This window comes from Aythya marila (assembly GCF_965140915.1).
Source record: "Aythya marila genome assembly, chromosome: 3".
In the NCBI taxonomy this organism is placed as follows: Eukaryota; Metazoa; Chordata; class Aves; order Anseriformes; family Anatidae; genus Aythya; species Aythya marila.
The window spans coordinates 111,851,932-111,876,317 of NC_139044.1; the positions used below are offsets into that span (position 1 = coordinate 111,851,932).

General features: G+C 41.8%; 1 protein-coding gene across 4 annotated transcripts in view; it reads left to right on the plus strand.

The window, feature by feature from the left end:
* Positions 1-24,386, plus strand: part of KLHL29 (kelch like family member 29) — a 388,888-nt gene that overhangs the window by 134,793 nt on the left and 229,709 nt on the right. For all 4 annotated transcript variants that reach the window (XM_082755983.1, XM_082755984.1, XM_082755982.1 and 1 more), the window contains one exon: positions 8,839-9,144. In XM_082755983.1, the coding sequence (XP_082612109.1) occupies positions 8,884-9,144 (261 nt within the window). In that variant the 5' untranslated portion in view covers positions 8,839-8,883. The remainder of the gene's footprint in view (positions 1-8,838; positions 9,145-24,386) is intronic.

Genomic DNA, 24,386 nt, shown 5'->3' on the forward strand with positions numbered 1-24,386 from the left:
TGTTTGTTTTGGAGGCATTTTGCATCTAATAAGCCGTTTTTATATACCAGATGTTGTTGCTCGCTGCGACGTACATGTGGTCTTCATTTTGGGGGAGTGATAAATGCATCCTCTTAGAACAATGAGTTGGAAAACACTGCGTGGTCAGAGGACATCAGTCCTGAAAGAGGAAATGTGCTGCTTCCCCTGGTGCCACCTGAAGCTGTTACCTGTGAACATGGAAAACGGGGATGGGGCAACCCAAAAATACCCTATAAGAGGGTAATCCAGTTAATTCATAAATACAGTTAATTAATTTTTGAAGGAATGCAGGTGATCCAGAGAGATTTTGCAGCAAAATGCACCGTATTTAACCCTTTCCTTGGTGGAGACCTTTCTCCTAGTAGGAGAACTAGTAGTAGTCACTGCTTGATCAGTCTTCTCCAAGGGCTGGAAAATTGGAGAATGGCAGCAAATCAAAGGGAATTTCTCCTGCATGGTCCAAATATAATCTGAAGACCTAGTCTGCACCCCTAAGAAACCAGCCCCAAAAGAGCCGAGAACCTCTTAATTAAATTTTGCGAGATCTAATTTGTGACATTTGGCAACGCCGACAGTAGCTTATTCTCCATTTCTGCTTTATTAACTATGAAGTCTTGGGCGAGATTAGGTATGTCAGGTGCTGGCATCCACCCCGTGCATTTTGAGAAGATGGCCGGTTTCCCCAGAAGCAACCTAGTCGCATCCCTGCCTTCCCTCCTCTGTTTTTCCCCGCTGGCAATTTTGGACCGTGGTTGCTGGCCGATGCCCAGGCAGCCCCTGTGCAGGGATTTGGGGTCCCGGCTGCCGGCTCAGCCCTGTGAACCTTCCTGCACAACCTCCCCACGAAACGAACTGGCCGTTAACATAGCAGCTTTTGGCATTTGGCTTCCTTTTGTTTGCTTTTCATGCTAATGAGATAATTTAATTAGGGAAGTCAATGTTTTGGGCAGTGTTTTGCAAGCAGAAGTGTTACGGAGGAACAGGATGGATTTTCTCTCTCCCCATTTTTTAGCCAGGCTGGGTTCCAGGCAGCGCCGGCTACTCAGGACCCTGTAGAGACATCTAAGAAAGTTTATTATGCCTTTGTGTAAAGTTCTGGTGGATTTTCATTTAGAAAATTGCTGTGCAAAATTCCAGTCGCGTTGCTGCAGGAGGACATTGCAGCGCCCAAGAATCTGCAGCAAATGGCAGCTGAAATTGATTTTGGGGAATGGAGCTCAAAGCTCTGCCCTGAGCTTTGGGGGGATGTTTGCAACGTGCCATGGGGGAGAAACAGATCAAATGAGAGATCTTTCAGATAAAAACCTAGAGAGAGAGGAATGGAGTTAAGAATATTCTCAAGGTGCCTATCCCAAACCATTTTATATCCATTTGTATATTTTATATCAATGTATAATTGACAATAGCTTTGTCTGAGGATGGGGATCAAGGCCTTTCAGTATAGTGCAAGACATTTGACAGATAGGGGGATTCCCCAAAAGGTAGTCTGATGTAAACCATGTACCTTTGTGTGTGTCCAAATCTGACACATTGCAGGGTTTTTAAGTGGCATTGTTCTTCATCTTCTGCTCCAGTGGTGTGAGCAGGAGAACGCTTCTGGAGCACTATGAATTTTTCTCACCCTGCCAATGCTCGTGATCCATAAATTGCAGGGTGTGTTATCACTACCACTCAGGTTGGAAAGGAACTGGCACTTGAAAGCAAAGGATGAAATATAGGAAATTACTGTATTTAAAATAAATTTCCACTTGAAATTTCCCAGAAACTTAGGAATAAAACATACACATGCAGACTTTTTAATAACTCCTTATTTTGGGACGACCATATCCTGCCAGCTTCAGGAGAAAGAAACCAAACTTTCACTCTCAATGTGGCTGATTTATTTTTTTTTTAATTGGATAGTCTAGTTTATCTTTTTACTTATCTAAAGATAATTTTTCCACATCTATCTTAAAAACTCAAGCATATACACACTTTTCTACAATATTTTGAAACAGGGAAGGAAAGATCTAAATTATGTGTTTTGCAGAGTGGACTCTGTCATGGGAAGAGAGTTGTATTTGCAGCTCTGATTTTTTTTAATATGTCCCAAAGCATGGTCTCTTCCAACATATATTTGGAAAATTAAGTCCTATATAATCTCTTAAATCTTGTGCTCCTTTATCACTTACAGTGTTAGGACTTTTTTTTCCTTTTTTTTTTTTTTTTTTAAAGATCTGATTGTAGCAAAGCAGCTCAAGCCTCTCTGCCTTGTCTTGGATTTTACAAGAGCTTTACAACTGTTTACAAGACTAAATCAGGGGTTTACAAAAGTAGACCTTGCTTGATAATAAAGTTGTTTCCTTGCCCCTCAAATATTTCTGGGTCTTATCTTTCTACACAGCTGCTTGTAGTTCAGCTTTACAGAATCTCTTGATTGGATTCCTACTGCCTTAGTCTAACAAAGAAGTCTTTCAATGAAGTTACCCAAATGGAAAAAAAAGAAGTTAAGTAAAAATTGTAAAAATGGAGTAGTCAGATCCTTGTAGGCTTCTAACAATGATTCCATATCTATCTAAGAGAGTCTTCGTAGGTTATAAATAATGTTGAGCTGAAATTAAACATTTTGTTTGTCACGCTTCTGAAGTAAAGACTAGCTCCCAAAGCTGCGAGGTTGACTAGTTTGTTACTGGTTGATAGGGCTACTATTTTATTTGAAATATTTTTTTTAAAGCCACATTTTCTTGTGTGCAAAGTGTGTGCATGTGTGTGCTTGCAATTAAATGATGCCCAGAATTTATACATTTCGATGAGATTTGGTGCTGTATACATAAATTAATGTCCTTACCCCCCTGTGCCTCGGGAAGGGTTTGTTGTGTTGGTATGCACTGATAAAACTGCATCCAGTAACAGTTCCCCTGCAGCATATATCTGAAATCATTCGAGGTTAGGTACTTAGACATCTTCTTCTGTATCAGTTACAGTCCTTCATGCTAGATCTGATTACAGCAAATCTCTCTCTTCTTCTTCATATTTTTTTCTGTAAATCTCATAAAATACTTATGCTTTGCATGCACTTAACTGCTTTTTAAGCTCTCTAATAACCTATTTTATCTGTGCTTCTGTTCAGCCAGTCTGAAAACTCGTAAGGCTATTTAGCTGCTTATTTTAATGTTTCAAACTCTTTCTTTCTTCTTTTCTTCCGTCTCTCTAATGACTGCATACCTACTTCCGCTGTGCTGTCTCCCAACCTCTCTTGCCGATCATATTTCTCCAATGTTATTATGTAAAAGGTAAATTTAGAAACAAATGCTTACCCAGGAAAAAATTTAAATTAAAAGGCTGACCTTTATTTTTGAAGTCACTTAATGAAGTTGACTAATAGTCTAAGAAATCTGTTTCTCGTGCTTCAGACTGGCTGAAAGCCTGTTTTTCCTTGTATTTATATCTGTGAGGACAGGCATTTTAAGGAGACCTTGACTAGATAAGCGTGGAGAGCAGGGAAAAAAGCTGCTCTAAGGCTCAAGCCGGACTGTCATTTAGAGGAACATGAATAGGAAACATTTTTTCTGCAGAACAGTGAGTGCTTTGGGCTCGGGGGAAGAAGGGCTGTGTTTAAATGTATTGAGCATAAAATGAAATGTTAATCACTTAGGTTTAATAAATCTGCAGCAATGATCTGTTTGAACCTGGTAAGAGGCCTGTAGTTAGCACGCCGCTATCTCAAATGCCTCTGGTCTTTTTCTTGCCTCTGTGTACAGATGTGGAAGCTGCGGAAACACGGCACAAACGAGCTGGCAGAAGAGACGTGGTGAAAAATGAGCACCAGCATGAGGGCGGTTTTCAGCTGAGAAGGCAGGAGGGCTTCTGAATTGCCAAAGGGCTTGGGGTAAATTTGGAGGTTGAATACAGTTGTACGTGTAGGTGCCCCATGTTATAGACCTGATGATGCTCCTGTTCTGCAGAAAAAAAAATAAATCTCAAATTTTATTGTTGGGCAAGTTGTTTGTATGAGAAATTTCAAAAATGTGTGGTTTTCACTAGCAGAGAACTGATTCACATTTTACCTTCCTTCAAGAGGAGATTTAAAGTCATTTCTTTTTTTTGGCCTTTCTCACCCGCTGCACCGCGTATTTTGGCCACAGGGAGCCAGGACAGACACCTGCCACATTTCTCAGCAGGGCAGTCAGTCCTGTTTCATTGCTCTCCTACCTTCTTCCCTAGTCAACCTTCCCAGGCCTGTCTTGCAGTGAAAGTAAATTACAGAGGAAAGGGTCAGGTTCATGTCTTGCCTGGCTCCAGGGAACTTTGCAGGGCCGTTCTCTGAAATCAGTGGGCTCTCAACGCTTGGCATAGTTCAGTCCTTGCTACACCTACGCATCGATGGTGATCTTCAGGGACCAGGGCAGGCATTTTGTTTGCTTTCCCATATCACTAAATCTCATTTCAGATTTGTCGTGGGCTTCTTATTTCCGCCTGCTTGCTCGATCTCTCTTCTGTAGCTTATAGCCTTTTCCGCAGCTCTCCCCTTAATGCCATTTTGATCTCCTTTTTGCTTCAAATTTATCAGTTCATCCAGTTACGGCTATGGGTTTCTCTCTTTTCTCTCCTCCCTCTTTAGTTTGGTAAGGGTGTTTTTCCCCCTCCAAGAGCATTTTTGTTCCTTTTGGCTGCACAGTGAAATCCTTTGATTCTGTGTGACAAACAGGAACACACATTTCCTCTCTCGTCGAGATTAAAGACACCTGGCTACTCCGGCGATTCCTTCTTGGTAGAGCGTGGGGGAAGGCCTGTCTCATTGACTTCACCACCTTCACTAGATAGTTTGTCAGCTGAATTAGCTGTACAGGTGATTTTCAGCAGTAACAGCATGCAATAGCCCTCCTCATGGACTTCTGATATATGCAAATCCTACGTTCTTTCTATTGCCAGGCATGACTACCTTGTGGTTTTGTGGTATCTGGAGCCATGGTGGACGTATCTGAGATGGCTTTAAGCTCATCTCCTTGAGAAATGACTTCTGGACAAGGCAGTGGGGAGCTTTGTGCTAGCAGAAGAAAAAAAAAAAAAAAAAAGAAAAAAAAAAACAGTTGATAGATAGTTGATAGTTGATAGGCTCCAAAACAGAAGTTGATAGATTATAATTAGCTGGGGCAGCAAGTGTATTGTGGGCAGTGCTGGGAGTTCCCCAAGTCTGAAAAATGAGGTGAAAACCTTCTTTTTTTTATACCTTTGTGGTGCTCAGGGGGATTTAAAGCTAAAATTGAAGGGCCTAGAAAAGAAAAATACGTGTGCATACATATGAATTGTGAGAAAAAAAATCCCTTAAAAAGGGAAAAACAATGAATTATTTGTGGGTGTTGATACTGGTATTTATAAGCATTAGTATCTTTCTTCTCCCTTTCTCCCCAGTGGAAAGGTGTGGTTTTCTGTTTGGTTTGGTTTGGTTTTCCCTTATTCTTAAAAAAAAAAAAAATCTAAAACAATCCATGGAAAATTTAGCCTAAAATTGGATACAAAGCTTGGACAGGGTAGGGTCAGGCTGGGTGTGAGGGAAAGGTTCTGCACCCAGAGGTGGTCGGGCATTGGGACAGGTCCCCAGGGCAGTGGTCACAGCACCGAGCTGCCGGAGTTCAAGAACGGTTGGGACAACACTCTCAGACGTAGGGTCTGGTTTTGGGTGGTCCTTTGTGGAGCCAGAAGCTGGACCCGATGATCCTTGTGGGTCCCTTCCAGCTCGGGATATCCTATGGTTCTGTGAATCTCTGACTTTGGAACAGCCAACAGCTGCGTTAAGGTGGAAATACTTGTATGCCTGTGATTAGTGACTGCTGTCCTCGCTGTTCGTGTGTGGTTTTTGCTCTGGCCTCCTTCAGGGCCGTTCCTCAGGATGGTTTATGCTGCTGTCCCGTGTCGAGCTCTCTGTGGAGGAATGTGATGATTGAGCTTGGCTCCGGACACGGTTTGTCGGAGAAGTTTTTCTTCTGAGTACAAAATATGTTTTAAGCATTATTATTATGATTATGATCCTTGACAAAGATAGACTAGACAAAGCATAAACTCTGGATCCAAAAATACATTTAAGAGCTAGCCCAGACCATTTCTTACCTCACCCAGCAGCTATTTATGAGAACATTTTATATTGTTTCTAATTTTAAGCAATTAATAACAAGCACTAGCAGTTGAATACCCATTTATTAGATAGTTATCCCCTCCAGTTTTTCTGCACGTCTTCTTGCTGTCAAATATCTTTGCATCCAGCCAAAACCAACATGCTTGAAACAAGCGATGTATATTTAACGCAGTGCATTTCCAGCTCTTGCTTTTAGTTTTTATTGTAAATAGAATAAAAGGCGGTGACTGGACAAAGAGGAGAACTTGCTTGTGAAGAGGGCGGTGGGTTTTAAGTAAACTTCTTAATGCACGGCTTAGTCACAGGCTTTTTTCCTCCTTGTTATTGACGTAATTGCCTGTCAGTCTCATCTGATAGTAGAATTGCTGGGGGCATGGTGTCTTGGATCGTGTGGCAAAAACTGCTAGCTATTGACTTGTGTGCATGTGTGCTCTGCTCTCCGCTGAATTAAATGTCAGATATACTCAAGTGTGTGGGTGGGTGGGGGATATGTGATTTGGTTCTCTCTCGTTCCCTTGTCAAGAAGTACACTAATACAGCTAATGGAGATCCTCGAGCACAGAAGGAGAAGGGCATTCAATTGACAGCCACCTTCCAAACAGTCAAAAAAGATCGCTTCCTGCACTGGGGGATATAAGATATGAGAAGAAACTTCCAAAGCAGGGAATAATAAAGGCTATTGTGAAATTGCAGCTTGCAGTTTACAGTCTCCCTTTTTGCCTGGCTTTGCAAAAGGTTTATAAAACTAAAGGAAGGAGGTTTATGCCTGTGGAATTTTTAACCTTTAAAGATGCTATCTTTAGGTACAGATTTTATTCTGAGATGCTTGACACGAGAGGAAAAACTTGCTTTCTTTGCTGCTCCTGAAACAAAAGTTTCTGTTTTCACTACTGCATCTATCACAGCACTTGTGCCTCTGGTTTTTACCATGTTTTGTGTCTGTCTATCATGTCCATACGGTCCTGTGGAAAACCCCAAATGACCTTTCTGATTTAAAGTATCAGAAAGCCACAAAAACAGGAGAAAGGGGAATTTTTGAATCCCTCAACCTCCAAGTCATAAAGTCAAATCTTGCATCAAATCCTACCAGAGAAAAAACAACTGGTTCTGTTGGATTACCAGGAGTGCTGATTTTGTGGTCAACATCCACAGCACTGCTGGAGCAGGGTGGCATCATCACCATTGCCAATGCAGGTTCTTGGGAGATCTGTGTTGGAAGATGATTGTGGTAGGGATTTTTTTGTTGTTGCTGTTTTCTAATACATATTTATATCATTCATTTTTTAACTGAGGAAGAGTTTTTTTCCTCTCAAGCCAGTAGTTCCTTGGTGAAGCACATGAGCCTTTAGTACACTGCATTTAGTCGTAGTAGTTGTTTTTGTTTGCTTTTTTTTTTTTTAGTTCTACTGGGTGAATAACTACCAAAAATGTTGATAGGCACACTGGTTTATACCACTTCTAAATAATAGCTCTCTGAAGCATTTTGTTATCTCTAAGTTTCTGGGTGAGTTTTGTTTTAGCTTCCATCCTAGCAGATATTTTTACTGTCCATTTTTGTATCTAAGAATTTGTGAAACAAAATTGCTTCAGCTGACCTGTTGTTATTATTACAAACAATTTATTGGATCGTGTGATGCAAATAAAATAAATCAGATGCTGCAGTGACCTAGATACTCATTATTTATTTATGGGAATAAATATATTTAGCATGTATTTATACTGTTCTTCAATTCAAAATGCTGTAAACTCTCAGTTACTCAGACCTCTGCTGGGAAAATAGCATTATTGCCACCATTTTGCAGGTTAGGAAACCTCAGCAGGAAGACTTAAATAACTGCTGTAGGCTATGTAAGATATAATTATCAAAACTAGGATTAGATGTTGGGAGTCTCAAGTCCCAGCGTTGTGTTCAGCCGTCTTGCTCCTGGCTGATAAAATCTGTGGATAACAAAGACTGAGGAGGTAACTAATGATAAGGACAGGATGCTCACACAAAGTGATTTGGTCATTTGATCATCTTGGCTACATTAAGTGTTTTACGTCTAGCCAAAAGCACGGGAGGAGACAGAAAATGCTGGCGGGCCCTGGAGAACAGAAGCTCTAGGGAAAGCTCGGGCGTCCTCGGGGTGAAATGTTCCTCCCGTGGGAGGAGGTCGGGTGAAAAGGAGGGTAGGGGAGAGTGCAAAGCAGTACTCAGCTTTAAAAACAGAGAGGTAATGAATAGCTCCAGCAGGCAGATTTTTCTCCCTCTGGTCTTTAGGATTATTTGGTCGCACGTCAAGTGCAGAGAAGTCATAGTGATGATCTGAAGACTGTTGAGAAAACTGCAAGATGGAGCTGTTGGAAACATTTTCCTGCTATCAGAAGATTTGAAGGATGATTTTCTTCTAGCTCAGCGTCCCGTGATTTGTGTGCTGTTACTTGTTATTCTGCTGGAGAGTTTGGGCAGATGGTGTTTCCTCGGGTCCGAGGCACGGGTCTCTCCACCACATGCTTGTAGTTGTTCAAACTCTCCAACTTCTGTTCTTGATTAACATTTACAACAACACTGCTCTCTTCCTCCCGACGTTCAGCTCAGAATAGGAGTGTAACAATGCTCTCCTAACACAGAGGAGGCTTGGCAGGAGCTTGTCCTGGTGACTGCAGAGCACGGGCACACTGCAGGGACCTCACTCCCAACACCTGTTTGCTTTTCAATCTTTCAGGCACGCTCTCGAGTTCCCTTTGAGAAGCAGCCGCCCTCCACCGAGATGTCACGGCACCACAGCCGGTTTGAAAGAGATTATCGGGCCGGGTGGGATCGCCGGGACTGGAGCTCCAACGGCAACCACGTCGGCAGCACCAACTGCAGCAGCGCCGCCAGCACCACCAGCACCAACCGCCCTGGGCTGCTGCCCCTGCCCATCGTCCCCTCCCGGCTCCCCACCCCAGCCACCGCCGCCTGCACCACGGGCAACAGCGACGTGATCACGAGCCTGGTGGCCAACTCGTCTCCAGCTTCGACGACCAAAGTAAGAATTTAGCTTTTTTATATATTCCTTATTTATTTTATTTATTTATTTTTTTTCTGGGGATGATGTCTTGAGGGGATGTTAGAGGTGGAGCATCATCCGTCCCTTTGCAAAATCTGCGTTTGCAGCACAGCAAAGAACAGGAGAAAATGTTTTCCTGGGCAGTCTCTGCCTTTTTATCATTTTGTGCATTGTGCACGCACTTGAACAGGACATCTTTGCTCTGAGACTTAGGGTTTTCATGTTCCTGAGAGGCCCAGGGCTGAGCAGAGCAAACTCCCCTTTTCTTCTAGCAGTGCCTACATTTGGGCTCTCCATCGCTTTTCCTGGAGCCTGTGGTTCCCATTTTTGCTTTTGAGAATGCCCTCGTTGTCTGGTTACCAAGGCAGGGCTGTGGTTGACAACAGGTGGATGTGGTTTTCATCCAGAAGGTGCAGAAAATGGGCAAAGGGCATAATTTTGGCCAAATGGTGTCTTTTTCTTTTCTTTAGTTGGTACTTTCATATGAGGTTTACAAAGCCTCATTCTTAGTGCAGATTAGAGTGTAACAGTGGGACTGTTAAAACCAGGCTCTCTCTTTTGTACAGAAATGCACACTAAGAAGGAAAAAAAATGTTAAGCAGCTAAGAATTGAAATCACTAGTAAATCATTGAGGCGTTTTGTTCTAATATATAACTGGGGAGAGGGGACAGCTTTTTATTTTTTCTTCTTCTTCTTTTCTTCTTCCCTCTCTCTTTTTTTTTTTTTTTTTTTTTTTTTTTTAAGCCACCACAAACATTTAGCTCTTTTAAATCTGCAAAGAACAAGTTGTTATTTCAGTTAGAAACTTAGGGTTTCTTTCTGCATGCAAATTCAGGTAGAACAGCTGGGGAATAGAAAACCCTGGCAAATTGTAAAGGTGACCACAGCATTAGCAAAGTGAGCCAGAAGCACTGCTGGTTTTCTTTTTATGATATTTAACATTTTCTTTCAACTTGGTTTCATTTTAATAACTGCAAGTGCCAAATGCAGGAGACACAGACAGGGGAAAGGAGACAATAAAGTTATTTAAAGCCAAGAGCAAGCTGAAATTTTACTGCAGTACCATTATTATATTGATTTTTTTTTCTTCGCACTGTAGAAAAACAAGGTCAATGCTGCAGAAGGAAACATTAGGCTAAAGTTTACAGTGTATTTGGTTTTAAAAATTTTCCATGGTGTCTTCAAATAATTTTCATTTGAAAGAAGCCAATCTGATCAAAACATACTTAGAGTGCTCCAGATGCTATCCACAGATAGACGCATTTCAATCATGCTTTTTCTGGAGAAGATTGAGGCAATTTTGGAGCCAAAGCAGTCATTTCATTTATCATGACCTTTGTTCCTGGGTCTGCTCAGAGTCCAACTATTGTCTGAAGCTGATCAGCCCTTCTCCCAGATGTTCAAAACCATTTTGAAGCACAGCAGTGCCAGTAAACCATGTGTTTACTGGGGAAGAGGAGGCAGGAACTGCAAGTTAAATGCCTTTTGATCATATGTTCAATGTGAACTGTTTTCTAAATTACCTTATTAGGCAATTTTCTGATTACTTTCATTAGTACGAATGTTTTGGCATGAATAGATCAAAAGCAATAAACAGGCAAGAATGGAGGTAGCATGGGACACTTTTTGTTCAGAGAACTGTTAATCAGCTGTGTAATCTCCCATAAAATTAATGTGCAAAAATGCCTACCGTCCTTGCCCCAGCCTCTTCTGCCGAGAATCAGCTGAGCAGCTCTGGAAATTCAAAATGGCATGTACTGAAAGAAAAAGACTTTTAAAGAGAAGGGAGGGAGGATCAACAGAGATGTAAGGGTATAGTGTATAGCGAGATTCCAACTAATGATGTGGAACAGTGTCAGGAAAAAAATATCAGGTGCTCGTACATACTGATGCTCACCCCACCTGACTCCATCTCTCTCCCTGACACACAGCCGAGGTTAGCACTTGTGGTTAGCGGTGTCCCCAGCCAATGCCTTTCTCTTGAAGAATCCAGCTAATGGTTAACCATAAAAAACGAGGTCTGTATAAAGAGGAAATCACAAGTTGGGAGAGTAATGCGGTTGCTTGGTTTATTTAAAAAAATAGGAATGTGCCAAATCGTCTTGAGCTGGGGAGAGCTCAGTCTACCATCTGGAGCCTTCTTGTTAACGTGTTTATGGGGTACCAGGTCACAGAGGGCCAGTGGCATCTTAAGATTAATTTCTCGGTTCTGTTTTGTGGTTGGAAGCAGGATATTTGATAGCTTAGTTGGAACTTTCCTCTTCTGTGATAGTCTAAGGATATGGGTACAGCCAGTGATATTCCTCCAGCCTGAGGACAGAGAGGCCTCTCTGCTTCCTCCAGTTACCAGCTTTGACTTTAGTGCATCTCCTGAGCTGGTTTGAATAACTCAAAAAGCACAAAGGCCCAACCTTTTGTTTTGTATTCCTGCTGTTTCATTATCTTCCCAGTTACAACTTGATTCATTTTTTAATAAATCATTTAGTCTGGCTTCAGACTTTGATCCTTGATTCCTCTAGTTTCCTGCAGTGTACCAGTTTCAGTAGCCTCCAAAGCGACTCTGTATCTTTTACATCCCCTCCAATTCTTCATCCGCCTTTGAAAATCTGGATACCAAAACCATACGCAACATTTCAGCATCATACTCACTCTTCCCTCATATAGAGATAAAACCACTCCCTTCCTCTGTTCCCATGCATACAGAGCTAATAATAATTGTTCCAGGCTTTTTCACCAAGGTGCTAGATGCACACATAGCATTTTTCACTTGGGTCCTTACACTGCTTCCAGAGTAACTGCAGTTGTGGGTACAGTCATGTGTTCTTCCTTTTCCTACATGTATAACTTCACCATTTGTTGCATGAAAACTCATCATTTCACGCAAAAGCGTTGTTCTCCTTACTTTCCACCCCTTTAATATTTCTACTACCCACAAATTTATCAGTGTTATGCCAATTTACTTCCGGATCTTGGTTGCAAAGTTGAATACCATTTGGCTTAGTATCAGCAGTTATTGTCTCGTGTTGAAACATTTCCCGTTGGGAGGTAAAATCTTAGAAAAAAAAATACATCAGTTTACCAGTTCTTAACTCATTGACCACTACTGCTGTCAATTGCAAAGTCTTTAATCCAAAACATTGCACAGTGCTAAGTCAATAGTTATTAAAAATACATATAACATGCCATCATCCTCCATTAGTTGCTATCAAGCAGAGTCATGATCTTGTCAAAAACTGAAGGGAAGTCATTTTGACAAGAGCCCTGTCTACTGATACCTCTATTGGCAGGCATTGGTGGTATTCCTGCCCTTCACCTCCTGATGGACTGAATCCTAAAATGACAAATTCAGAAAGGAGGAAAAGCCTTCTTTTCTCTCCGACTGGACTGCGAAGCTGCCTGTGTTGGTGATGGAATTGCTCTGGGAATTTATAGATAAATAGCTTTAAGGACCACTAGACTATCTAATCTGGCTGAACCATTTGGTCTTTAAATTATCATGGAAATGTATGTAAGATTAAAGACTTCACCCCGAGTTATGAGATATGAATGGAAAAAGCGTTGGAAGGGAGAGAAAAAATTGATCAAATTAACTGTTGGAGAGAGGTGAAACTGTCTTCAGAAGGAAGCTTAAGATATGTGTAATGCCAATGATGAGGGGGTTGGGCTTCGTCTCTGTTTTTATGCTTCTGGAAGAGCTTTTTACGTCTTTCTGTGGAGGGCTTTAGAAGGATTTTATTACTAATTATTAATGTGTAGGAGAACTTTAGAACTAATTATACTTTGCAGACCTTTGAAATTTATTCTCAAAGCGTACCTGTAACCTTCTTACCACAGATGCTTTGGTACAAATCACACTTAGTGGATCTGCCACGTTTAAGTACTTACGGATGTTTGGTCTGAGTTATTTAAACAAAAAGAAATATCTGTATTTTCGTAAGCCTTAATTTTTGCTGAGCAAAATAAAAATGATACTTTGCACTGCTGTAACCTATTTCACTGGAGGCTGCCAGGAGAGGTGAGAAAAAGTATTTAAACCTCAACAACATACGAAGAGTTCAATGCTGCACTTCCCATCAGGGAAACTGAGACACTGGGAGGTTTTGACCGTCATTTTTTCTGCTCATTCTGTGCCACCATGGGCAAAGTTCCAGCTCTTTTAACTCAGCTTGGCTTTTCCTCCTTGGTGCTGTGCGGAAAGCCACTGACGGGCACCCAGGGGTCAGCGCAGTTTAACGAGACGAGCCCTTCACTGCAGATCTGCCTCAGCTCCTCGAATGCCTGAAGCAGCCAGTAGGAGAAATGCAGAATTTCCTGCCATTAAACTGCTGCCTTTGCATCAGTCCTTAGTACCCTGAGCCCTGTCACATATGACGATGGACTTCAGGTTTGGGTTTGTCCCTGTGTTGTGGTTTTCCCAGGTTTTTTTGTTTGTTTGTTTGTTTGTTTGTTTGTTTGTTTTCCTGCAGTGAGGTTATTTGTGGGTAGAAGGAAGCTATCAAAGAAATCCATATAAGACTGCAGCACTGCTTAAGATATTGGCAACAAAACACTCTACAATTCATTTAAGGATGCTGCACACCATTCCAGCTATGTTTTCCGTTCATCTCAGCATCTTCATTCTTTGTTGCTTTTCCGAATTACTTTGCGAGTTACTTGTACAATTTTCTCCATCAAAGCTCCTGTATCACAGCTTCAATTTAGAAGTGTTGTCATGGGCTGTAATTTGAAATTTTATTACCAAGAGATTTTTTGGTTATAGAACATTTACTTTTATCATCTCTATATTATTTTTAAATGCCTGAAAAGATTGATACATCAACAGAATCTGTGCAACACCAGGCGAGATCTAATTTTTTTTTCAACCTTAATTTTAAAAACCCTTTGCTTGGAACATAAATTGATTCTTAAGCCTCCACACACTTAATGATTTGTTATTCTCAAGGTTAAACCTATGACAAATCTTATAAAAATGCCAGTCTTCAGTTTTGATAAGATTTTCTCCAGCCGAGCTCAGGGATAACTATATAGTCTTAAGTCTTTAAATAGCATAACTGAGATGTGATGCTGGCCTCCTGTACTTACGGCACTCTCATGCCATTTAAGGCACGCGTGGTATTGCTGCCATAGTTTTGATCCCACTGTGGTTAGCCGCTGTTCTGATGTGGGAGAGAAGACAGAGATGCTAAAGCATTTATTCACCTCTCTGGCAAGGCAGGCAAAGGATTGCAGGGGGAAAATCGCCCCCACTGCCTTTGTCTCTGTGCATCACTGCAACTAAATCGCATTAAAAAGATGCGTGGGGAGGGGAAAAAAAAGATCTTATGGTAAAGGAAAAACAAGTCAGTACGGCTGAGGAATGCACAGTAAAGAGGAATGAAGTGGAACAGCCCAGAAGTAAAATGTTCTACGTTTCTTTCCCTTAAGGTCCAAAAAATTTAGCTCCCTCCATGGCAGTCTGTCACATGCAGACGGTTTGCTGTGCGTCGCGGAATTTATATTGTCTGTTTTCTTTCTCTCACTTCAGAGGTGATGATTTGCTAAGCTGGTATATGGCTTCCACAAATATTTAAAATATTGATTAAGCAGAGGAAAAATAAACACGCATTGTTTTTCAAGTTACGCCTTATGTTGTACATGACTAATTACATACAACAATTTGCTCTGCAACGGTAACTGAAATTTATGTACTCTTTTTATTATAAAATGTAAGAGGCTTGCATAAGGAGAGAGATTATAAATATTGGAATACAACAGTTGCTAGAAAACAGTCAAAACATGCACTGATGAAGTATATAGGATTTGCTGTTCCAGCTTCCCTGTGCGAAGCTACTCTACCGGTCCCCTGAGGGCTCGTATTGATAGCTGGCATATTTTTGTCACCATTTCAGATAGTAGCCTGTCAATTCTTTGATCTGGACATGATGCAGCAGTCCAGACCAAGTGCAGTAATGGCAAAAGCCGTGTTACAGATCTGTCTGATTCTTTTGGCCAATTACTGTGATGCTAAGTGAGGTTTCAGTACCTGGATGTCAAAAAGCGCAACTGATTTTTTTGATTTTTTTTTCCCAGGAAGGTATTTTTACCTGTGAATAAATTTTTAAAATACAGTAATGTGAAGTTTTCAGGGTCTTTGAAATGCAAGCCCTTTCCCACCTAAGCAGAGACTTCTACATGAAGCTCTAATTATGACAGATTATTACATGAATATGGGAAAGCAGAGGAGTGCCCCAGAGGAAATAACACACAATGGTTTGTAACAGAAGATAAGGACGGGTTTTCTCTGGCACCCAAATCATATTCTAGGTTTTCTAACTTTGAAAGTTCAATAAAATTTGTGTAATTTACCTTTTGGGGTGACTGGAGTGCAGCTGCCAGACCGTGCCTCTTGTAAGAGGTCTGCAGGCAAGGAAAGACACCCAAAGTGCACACTGTTGGTGATAGCAGTGCACCATTGCGCCAGCCCAGCCAGGGCAAAAACAGCAGAGTGCACCCAAAAATATTACTGTATTATCCTCCTGGTATTCCCTCAAAAGTCTGAGAGGCCCTTTAGAGAGATGTGCCAGGAAGAAGAAATGCCGAGATTTGACCCTTCAATCCCAAGAGACCTATTTCTTTGCTGATTACAAATTGACCAAAAATGTCTATAGATTGAGCTCTATGATAACTTCTGCTAAACTAATTGTATTTAGCTAATATGACAATGACACAACAGCTGAGAGGTAACTGTGCCACCAAGGGACAAGAGAGCAAGGTGAGAGCAGTGGTGGGTTCCAAAACTGACGTGTTAAAGGTCTTGGTACAGAGGAACTAATTCTGACATGTCAACAGCCTGGAGAGATGCTTTGGGCAGTTTTCAGGCTCCTCTGTAGAACGCTGTTCCTAATGATCTGTGGCCCTAGAGAGGGCTTAAATTGTGCTGATGGTCTGTCACATCTTCTTATCATCCTATTTTAATATTTCTTCTCATGTGGATTTTTACATATTTTTGATAGTGTAGAAATTAAGATGTACAAAATGTGGCTTTAGTTTGTCAACTTTTGTGGGTACTTTATTGGACTGAAATTGGTCTGAAAGCCCTGGCATGCTAATTAATCTGTGAAGTCATAAAAAGCTGCTTGGATTTTTTTGACTTGCAATGTGTTTATCATCTGTTGAAAGAGCTAAGAGGTCTGGCCAGTTTCTAGTCCCAGTTCCATTTGAAGATGAAAGGCAGCATGTTTGAAACACTAATTGACATAGCCAAGTACTTACAAGGTCACAAACATGACAGCTTTGGATAAAGAAAAAGGAGTATTTCTAGGCTTTGGCACTTTGATCAAAAAGTATCTTGACTTCTAAAAGGGATAAATATCAGTAATAACAGTAACCTAAGCAAAATGTGTGTTGGCTAGGATTTAAGAGCTTGATTCTTTGAAATGATTTACAGTTCTTTTTATTTTCTTATTTTTTCTCATCATTACATCCTTAGCATATGTATTAGTTGCAGATTATCCATTAAAAATTCAGCAGAATACGTATGTCTGTGCGTTTCATTAGAAAATTTGTTCCAGCCTCCTGTCAGGCAGAAAATCCTGCCTGTGAGCTTCCTTGCCTGTGATCTGATGTTGATTACTTGAAGTTTTATTGTCCAAGGAGCATTACTTCTGAAGGAGGGCAGGTTATCTGCATTGTAAATGCATAAAATCATAAGGTTGGTTGCTGTCATTTAGGAACGTACTGCTGTTGTCGCCGTCAAACGTAGCTACAAAAAGAATTTTATGAGGAATCATTTGGCTGTTTCCTATTATTTTTGCTGTCAATGACTAACTTGGTCAGGAAGGCCCTGCAAATTATTTTCAAGACAGCTGATCTAGGTAATTTCTGATTTTGGCATTGCATGAAGAGGGCGACGTCAAAGGAAGCTTTGAGGGAGGGGATGAGTGGATTAAGGTCTATGGTGGTACGGGGAAGCCAAATGCAAACTGTTTGCAGAAGGCTGCAGGGGCGGTTGGGTGGGATGTCTTCCTACCATAATTTTTGTTAACAGTAACATAAAAATGGTGGTCATTTTTTAAAACACAGTTTTACTGCCTATCAGAAGGAGAATAAACTACCAAAGTGATCATATTTTCATGCTGGCATTGGTTTCCTCAAATTGCTGGTTGATTTGGACTCTTCAGTTTAGACCTCACTTGCAAAATAAATGAACCGAATTAACAGGGAGGAAGGGAGGAAGGGAAGAAGGAAGGAAGGAAGGAAGGAAGGAAGGAAGGAAGGAAGGAAGGAAGGAAGGAAGGAAGGAAGGAAGGAAGGAAGGAAGGAAGGAAGGAAGGAAGGAAGGAAGGGAGGGAGGGGAAAAAAAAAAAAAAAGAAGAAGAAAAAAAAAAGAAAAAGGAAAAGAAAACTGAGCCAAGCTTCGCTTCTCCATGTCATTTGGTCCTTGAGTTCTTGCTTGATACCACAGTTGTCTATGAAGCTGATGGACATAAAAATAAATTTGGCCCAGGGAGTGATAAACAGTACATTAACCTCTGCTCTCTGGCTCCTTTTGCTGCTCAACGTTACACCTGCAAACGCTGGACACGGGCTGATGTTCTCTGGGCATACCAGGAAGCACTGATCAGCCAGAGCTGACACTCCAAATTGACATTAAAGCAGCACCACTGCCCTTTCTACAATCCTGAAAATCCTCTTGACAGAGTGCCCAGGCCTTTAAGAGGACCACGAGGATCTTGTGACCCGATGGCAAGAAGCGTAGGCCGCCTGTGCTGTTTCTCTTGAAGCAATGCCAGGAGTCACGTTGCATCAGCGATGCTGAGCTGCTTGCCATCCCATCCGAACAATGCACACAAGGTGCAGATATCTTCTGCATAAATGGAAATGCAGTGACTCACTATCTTGTGAGTGGGCACAACACTGGCTTTATTGTCGATGCCTGCAGAGCTCTGCAGGGGAGACCACGGAAGGAATTCCTCACGCTTTTTTCCAACTCCAGTTTCTCCTTCTAGAAGCAGCTCTGACAGAGATAAGTATTCAATCATTACGTTGAAAAGCAGTATGTAGAAGAAGGATAAACTTACAAGTGCCCAAGTTATTTTGGGTGAGTTTCCCTTGGAATTTGAAGCATTACTAAGTGCCTGTGTGCTGGTTAACTGCTGTAACACTTCTTGGATGAGATGGGCACTTTTCAGCAAACCAAATGCACATTTTATTTTGTTTTGGAGGAATTGACTGTCCTGGAATCCTCCCAGAAGTCAGTCTGCCTCTTCTGTTTCAGTTGCTCTGTGCTCCTGTCAAGCTGAAATAGATGTGGTTGTTACCCACTACAATTTAGCATATCCAAACTGATTCACTTTGGAAAACAAAGCCTGTAGAAGTTCTGCTGAGAAATATATGTTGTCTGTAAGTGGTGTTTGTGTGTAAAGTGATATGCACCCACTGTATAAATAATGAATAATAACTGGTAATAAATTCTTCATATTGTAGCGTTATTTCTTACTGTTTATGATCCCGGGTCTTTTATGGTAATCCCGAAACAAAGCACTGAAAAGCATGTGAATAATATTTACTACCACTAAGTTGTTACACAAACATGTCAAGAAAGAGAAGCTTTTTTGGCTGTATAATTTGAATGCTTAAGACTATATACTGTTTATATGATAATATTATATATAATTAAAGTTATCCTTTCATCCCAAAGGAACTCAATGTGTTGTACAAAGTCCATGCATTCAAAGCCGCTGAAGTAATGCTTCGAGGTACATTTGTCAGCCAGCAAGTGGAATACTCCCAAAGAGCAATGCTGGGCATAATTTGACCACATGTTCCCCTGCAAATCCATATTCTTTTTAAGAAGTACCAGTCTTTGTAAGACGAGCTGTGTGGTACAACAAGACCCCGCAGTGCCCCCAGAAGGATCTAGTTGCTCATCAGCGACAGCCTCCTGGTGGCTCAGGAATTTTTTACCAGGTGTACGAGGCCAAGCAGGCACAGCTGGGGGCCTCCTTGCCTGAGGGCAGGAAAATCCTGCCTGAGCTCAAAGGAGCAATGCAGGTGTATGGGGGCAGGGAGAATCACAGAAGTTGAAGTCACTGAGGTTGCAAGGGGCCTCTGGAGGCCTCTGAGTCCAACCCCCTATGGTTGGACCTTGTCTGGTCAAACCCAAGTGTGCTCCAGCAGGGCCACATAAAACTACTTGCCCAGGACCATATCCAGATGGCTTTTGAAGATCTCCCATGAGGCAATAGACTCCATAATGTCTCTAGGCAACTTATACCAGAGGTCCATCACCTATACAGTAAAGAAGTGCTTTCTTGGTGTCCAGACAGAACCTCCTTCTCCAGGCTGAAGAGTCCCAGCTCTCCCAGCCTTCTCTTATATGAGAGGCGAGGCTATTCGAGTGGCATTTAGAAAAAACACTGCTTTGCTGTGCAGGTTTGGAATTAGGAGAACCTAAACTCAGCAAGAATTAAAATTGCCAGGGGCTGTTAAGAACAGTGAGAAGGGTGTCTGTAAAGACACTGGCAGCAAAAGGAAAATGTAGGTTTACTGCTCAGTGAGTAAAGAGACCTAGTCCCAGATGGACATCCAAGAAGCAGAGATGTCAGTGCTGCCTTTGCCGTGGTCTTCACTGGCAGGATCTGCTCCAAGGTTCATCCAGGTCCCTGTGCGTGATGGCAGAGTCTGGGGAAGTGAAGTACCATGGTAGTGGACAGGCAAGAGGACAGGAATAAAGGATGAGCAATGGACTTGCAGACTGCTTAAGTCAACTGGACATACACAAGTCCATGGACCAGACAGGATGCATCAAGTAGTACTGAGGGTGACAGATAAGCTGATGTGACTTTGAAGCCACTCATAGTCATCCTTGATTGAATAAAAGAACCGCTGGTTCTTTTATTTAGTGTAACTTTAGCAAGATTTTGACAGTCACCCATAGTATTTTTTAACTAATGTGGAAGGATGCATACTGCATGGGTTCACTGTGAGATACGTGGATAACTAGCTGGACCATCAGGGTCAGATAGAGTAGAGGGCAACTGTTCAGAGTCCCACTGGTACTGGGATGAGTAGTCAGTATAGGGACTGATAGCGTTTAATATCTTTATTTATTATGTGGACATTGCAATGAATACACAAATAACAAATTGAATGGAGCTATACATATGCTAGAGGGTTCAAAACGACCAAGATGAAAAAACGGCCTGCTATTAACCTCATGAAGCTCAGCAGACAAACACAAAGCCTTGCCACCTGGGATGAAATAATCCCATGCAGCTGTGAAAGCCGAACAGCAAATGGGTAGAAAGCAGCTTTGCAGAAAAGGACCTAGTTGAGAGCATGTTTAAAATGAGTTAGTACAGTGCAGTGGAGGCCAGCCAGATGATGGGATGTATTAGCAAGAGAATGGCCAACAGTTCAAGCAAAGTTCATTCCCTGTCTGTCACTTCCATGACTATATCTCAAGGAGCACATCCAGTTTGGGGCTTCCGAGTGCAAGACAGACACTGACCTACTGGAGCATGTGCAATGGAGAGCCACCAAAATGATTTGGGGACTGGAGCACAAGACATAGGAGAAGCTGAGAGGTGGGTCTGCTGAGCACAGAGAAGAAAAGGCTTGGGGGAGAAGGGAGGGGTGACTCCTCCATATGCCTTTCTAATGGGATAGAGTAAAGACACATGAGCCAGGTTCTTCTCAGATTTGCATATGAAAGAAAAACCAGCAATGAGCAGAAATTCTACCAAGGGAAATGCAGATTGCACATAAGGAGAAATAATTCCTAATGCAGGGTCCAAAACGGGAGCAAGGGCCCAAAGCAACTGCAGGATCGTACACTGCTCACTCACTGCTCGACATGACCAGGGGCACAGTGACCTTACATCAAAGTTGGCCTTGTTTAGAGCAGGATTGAACCAGCTAATCTGCAGATGTCTTTTCTAAGCAAAATCATACTATGATGCAATCCTGACACCGTCCTAGAACTGAACCCTCATTTAAATATACTTCACAAAGCAGAGGTGTTGTCAGTTTGCTTTAAAACAATACCCAGAATCCTCCTCAGCTGATAAATGCTAAAACTTTGGGTTTATTTTGGGTCTTCTAAGCCTAACTCTGTGTTGGCATAGTCATCACGGTTTTGTTTCTGAACAGCTTGTTTCCTTTAGAATTCCTACCTCATGCTGGGATGGAGTAAGACTGAATAATTTATCTTCCTTTTCCTCAAAAGCAAAGCAATAGTTACACCCCACATAGATTCACAACATTATTCTGCTTCTAAGCTTCTATTAATTATCTTTATCATCCCTGCTTCTAAAGGTCTAGCATTTATCTTTGCAAAGTTCGTCAAGTTGGATGATGGAGGAAAAATTGTGTATTTAATCCTGATATTGCTCATAAAGTTTTAAATTCCATATGATAAATGCTTTTTTTTCCACTGCTTGCAGTAATTCTTTTGGTAGTTTTCAGGTGACCTAAGTATCTGATGTGTAGAACTGATGGCTTTTAAGGTCATTGTGCACATGTGTAATTATCTCAGTCGTGCTGCTTCTTTAAGAATACACATGTATAGCATTTTTGAAGATACGGATTACAGACACTTTGTTTGCCACACACAAAGCCGTTGTTCACCTTGTTTTCTCAGCCTGCCTAGAAGTATGACCTGCTTTACAGTAATGTTTAGCTTGGGGATGGGGCAGGATAATGCCGTTTCAGTGTTTTTCAGATGTCATCTAAGCTCTGGATTTGCAGCCATCTCAAGAAAAAAATGGTCAAGTCTTTCAATAGATTTATCTGTATTTCCATCTTTACATTGTGCAGATAATTCCTCAGTTTTTGTGTAAATTGCCATTGTTTCCATCATCGCTTGCTTTGTAAAGTGGCAGGGCAACAAAAGCTCAGTGTCAATGCTCTGCACATATGGAGCACCCTCAGTAAAATGAACCGGGTGGAGTGGACTAGGGCTCAGGCTTTTAAAATAACCAGGAGTAAAAGACTAGAGCAAGACACTCATAAATTCATCCAGATAGACTCAGGCTGGCCACTTCAGTTTCCCTGTTCCCTGTGGGCTGTGTTGCTTTTAATGTTGTGCTGGGTGAGTGTCCCGTACAATAAGGCAGCAGAGCCCGTGATGGAGGTGGAGAGGGCTGGGGTTGTTCAGCCTGGAAAAGAGAAGTCGGAGAGGGTGTGATTGCCCTCTTCAGCTTCCTGATTGTTGGTTATGGAGAAGACACTTCCAGAGTCTTCTCAGGGTTGTATGGCAACTGTAAGACAAAGGCAATGCACCACACATGACAGCAAAGGAAATTCTGGTTAGAAAGAAAGAAAAATGGCTCATACTGAGAGCAGTCAAACAGTGGTACAGTGCCCATAGAGCTTGCTGAATACCCTGTAAATACGCAGAACTCAGGTGGATGAGGCCCTGAGCAACCCAGTGTAGTGTTAGCCTGCTCTGAGCAGGAGCTGTACCCGGTGGCCTTCCAACAGAACCTATTATTTTCAGCTAGGGGAAGCCTGCAAGAAACTGTGGAGAGAAGTCTTTGAGAAAAGTTGGTCTAGGCCTTAAAAGCTTTAAAAACTTTACTTCAGAGAACAGAGAGGTGGCAGCTGCCACGCAGAGGTGGTCGTAGAAGTTACCTTGTCCCCCATGGTAAGTCTGCAAAGCCAACCTTGCTTACGTGGCCTCATGACCCAGTGGCATGGAGGCAAATTTGCTCTACAGCAAAGACCTTTGGGTCACTCTTTTGATGTGAAATAAAGGAAGTGGTTCAAAAACAAAGTGAGATAAGGCAACCACAGCAGTCACTGCACAGCTGTTCAACAGTGTGTCTTACTGCATTCACCTCTTTCAACTAGGAGATTAAACAAAGACATTAAGCAATGCTGAGAAGTCTGTGGAGCAGTCCGAGCTTTCATTCATTTATCTTTTTGTCTTCCTAGTCCATTGTTGATGTCTTTGCCCTTTTTCCCCATTTAAATTCTTCTGACACTCCCCACAGCATGTCTGCCTTTACTGGAAGCGCCATAGCTTGCTGGCAACTACCACTGAATCATAGGTAAAAAATGAAGCACATTCAGTTCTTACCACAACTATTTTGACCTTTTGTTGTTTTAGCAAATGTGGGGCCTCTGTGAAAACAAGGCTGATTGGAAAGTAAAACTTGGGGAAAAAAAAAAAAAAAAAAAAAAAAAAAGGATAAAAATGCATACAGATTTTACATTTGGTCAGATACTCTTGCTTCTTTTTATGTGTCTGTTTTCCAGCAAGCTCTGCTCACAATACAACTGCGTTTGGCAAGGTCTGTGCTAGTTGAATGAGCAATGCCAGGGCACGGGCCCAGGAGCTGGAACTTGACCATCTATACCATTAAATTGCTAGCACAGGCTCTGCCTTGCTTTTGGCCTGGGCCAGCCAGCCCTGTCATAAACAATTCTCAGGCATGGTTTTGGGATTAGCAAGGGCCAGGAGCTGTTCCCAATCAGTATTTTGGATATAGCCACCCTGTTTTGCACGGTAAAAGTATATAATCTTCTGAGTGTGGCCAGGCCATATCATTTGGCCTCAGAGCCATATAACAGGTCCTGGCCCTGTTTAGTTTTCTAGTTACAGGGAAGGCTTTGTGTTGGAGGCAAGTGTGTCATTACTTGACTCTACAGTCTCATACTTGACTGAGTTGTATCCAGACAATAAGGAGTACAGTCACATCCCCACTTCATCTATTCTTTGAGCCAGAGTACCTGTGCACTGAGATGGTGTGGTTTGTCCCTGTTGTAATTGTCATAGCAACTGGAATGGTTTGTGAACCCACTCTCCCATTATAAATAGAAATATATAGTCTAAGGGAGTTCAGAAGTATATTTTCTAGGGAGCTGTTGCAGCTATTTTTCAGAAATCTTTGTCATGGTTTTGCAAAGCAGCCACCTATTGCTGGTAAATTCAGTTCCTGTATCAAAATGAAGAATACGTTCTGCAGATGTTCCTGGTGCCAGGGAATTATTTTTTATGCTTTCTGTTGGATCTGGAAATAAGAGATTGTGTTAGATACTGGATGGATGTTGGCATACGGCTGGTATGAAAGATCACATTATCCATTAAGTGTTGAAGTAGAAACGCCTCTCGCTACCTGCACAATTGATTTTTTACTTACTGGACTGTCTATCCTCTTTCTCTCTCACCACAGCATTGAATAGAAAATAATACTGCTTTCTGCCAATGAAGGTCCAATAAACCTGTGATAGTTGC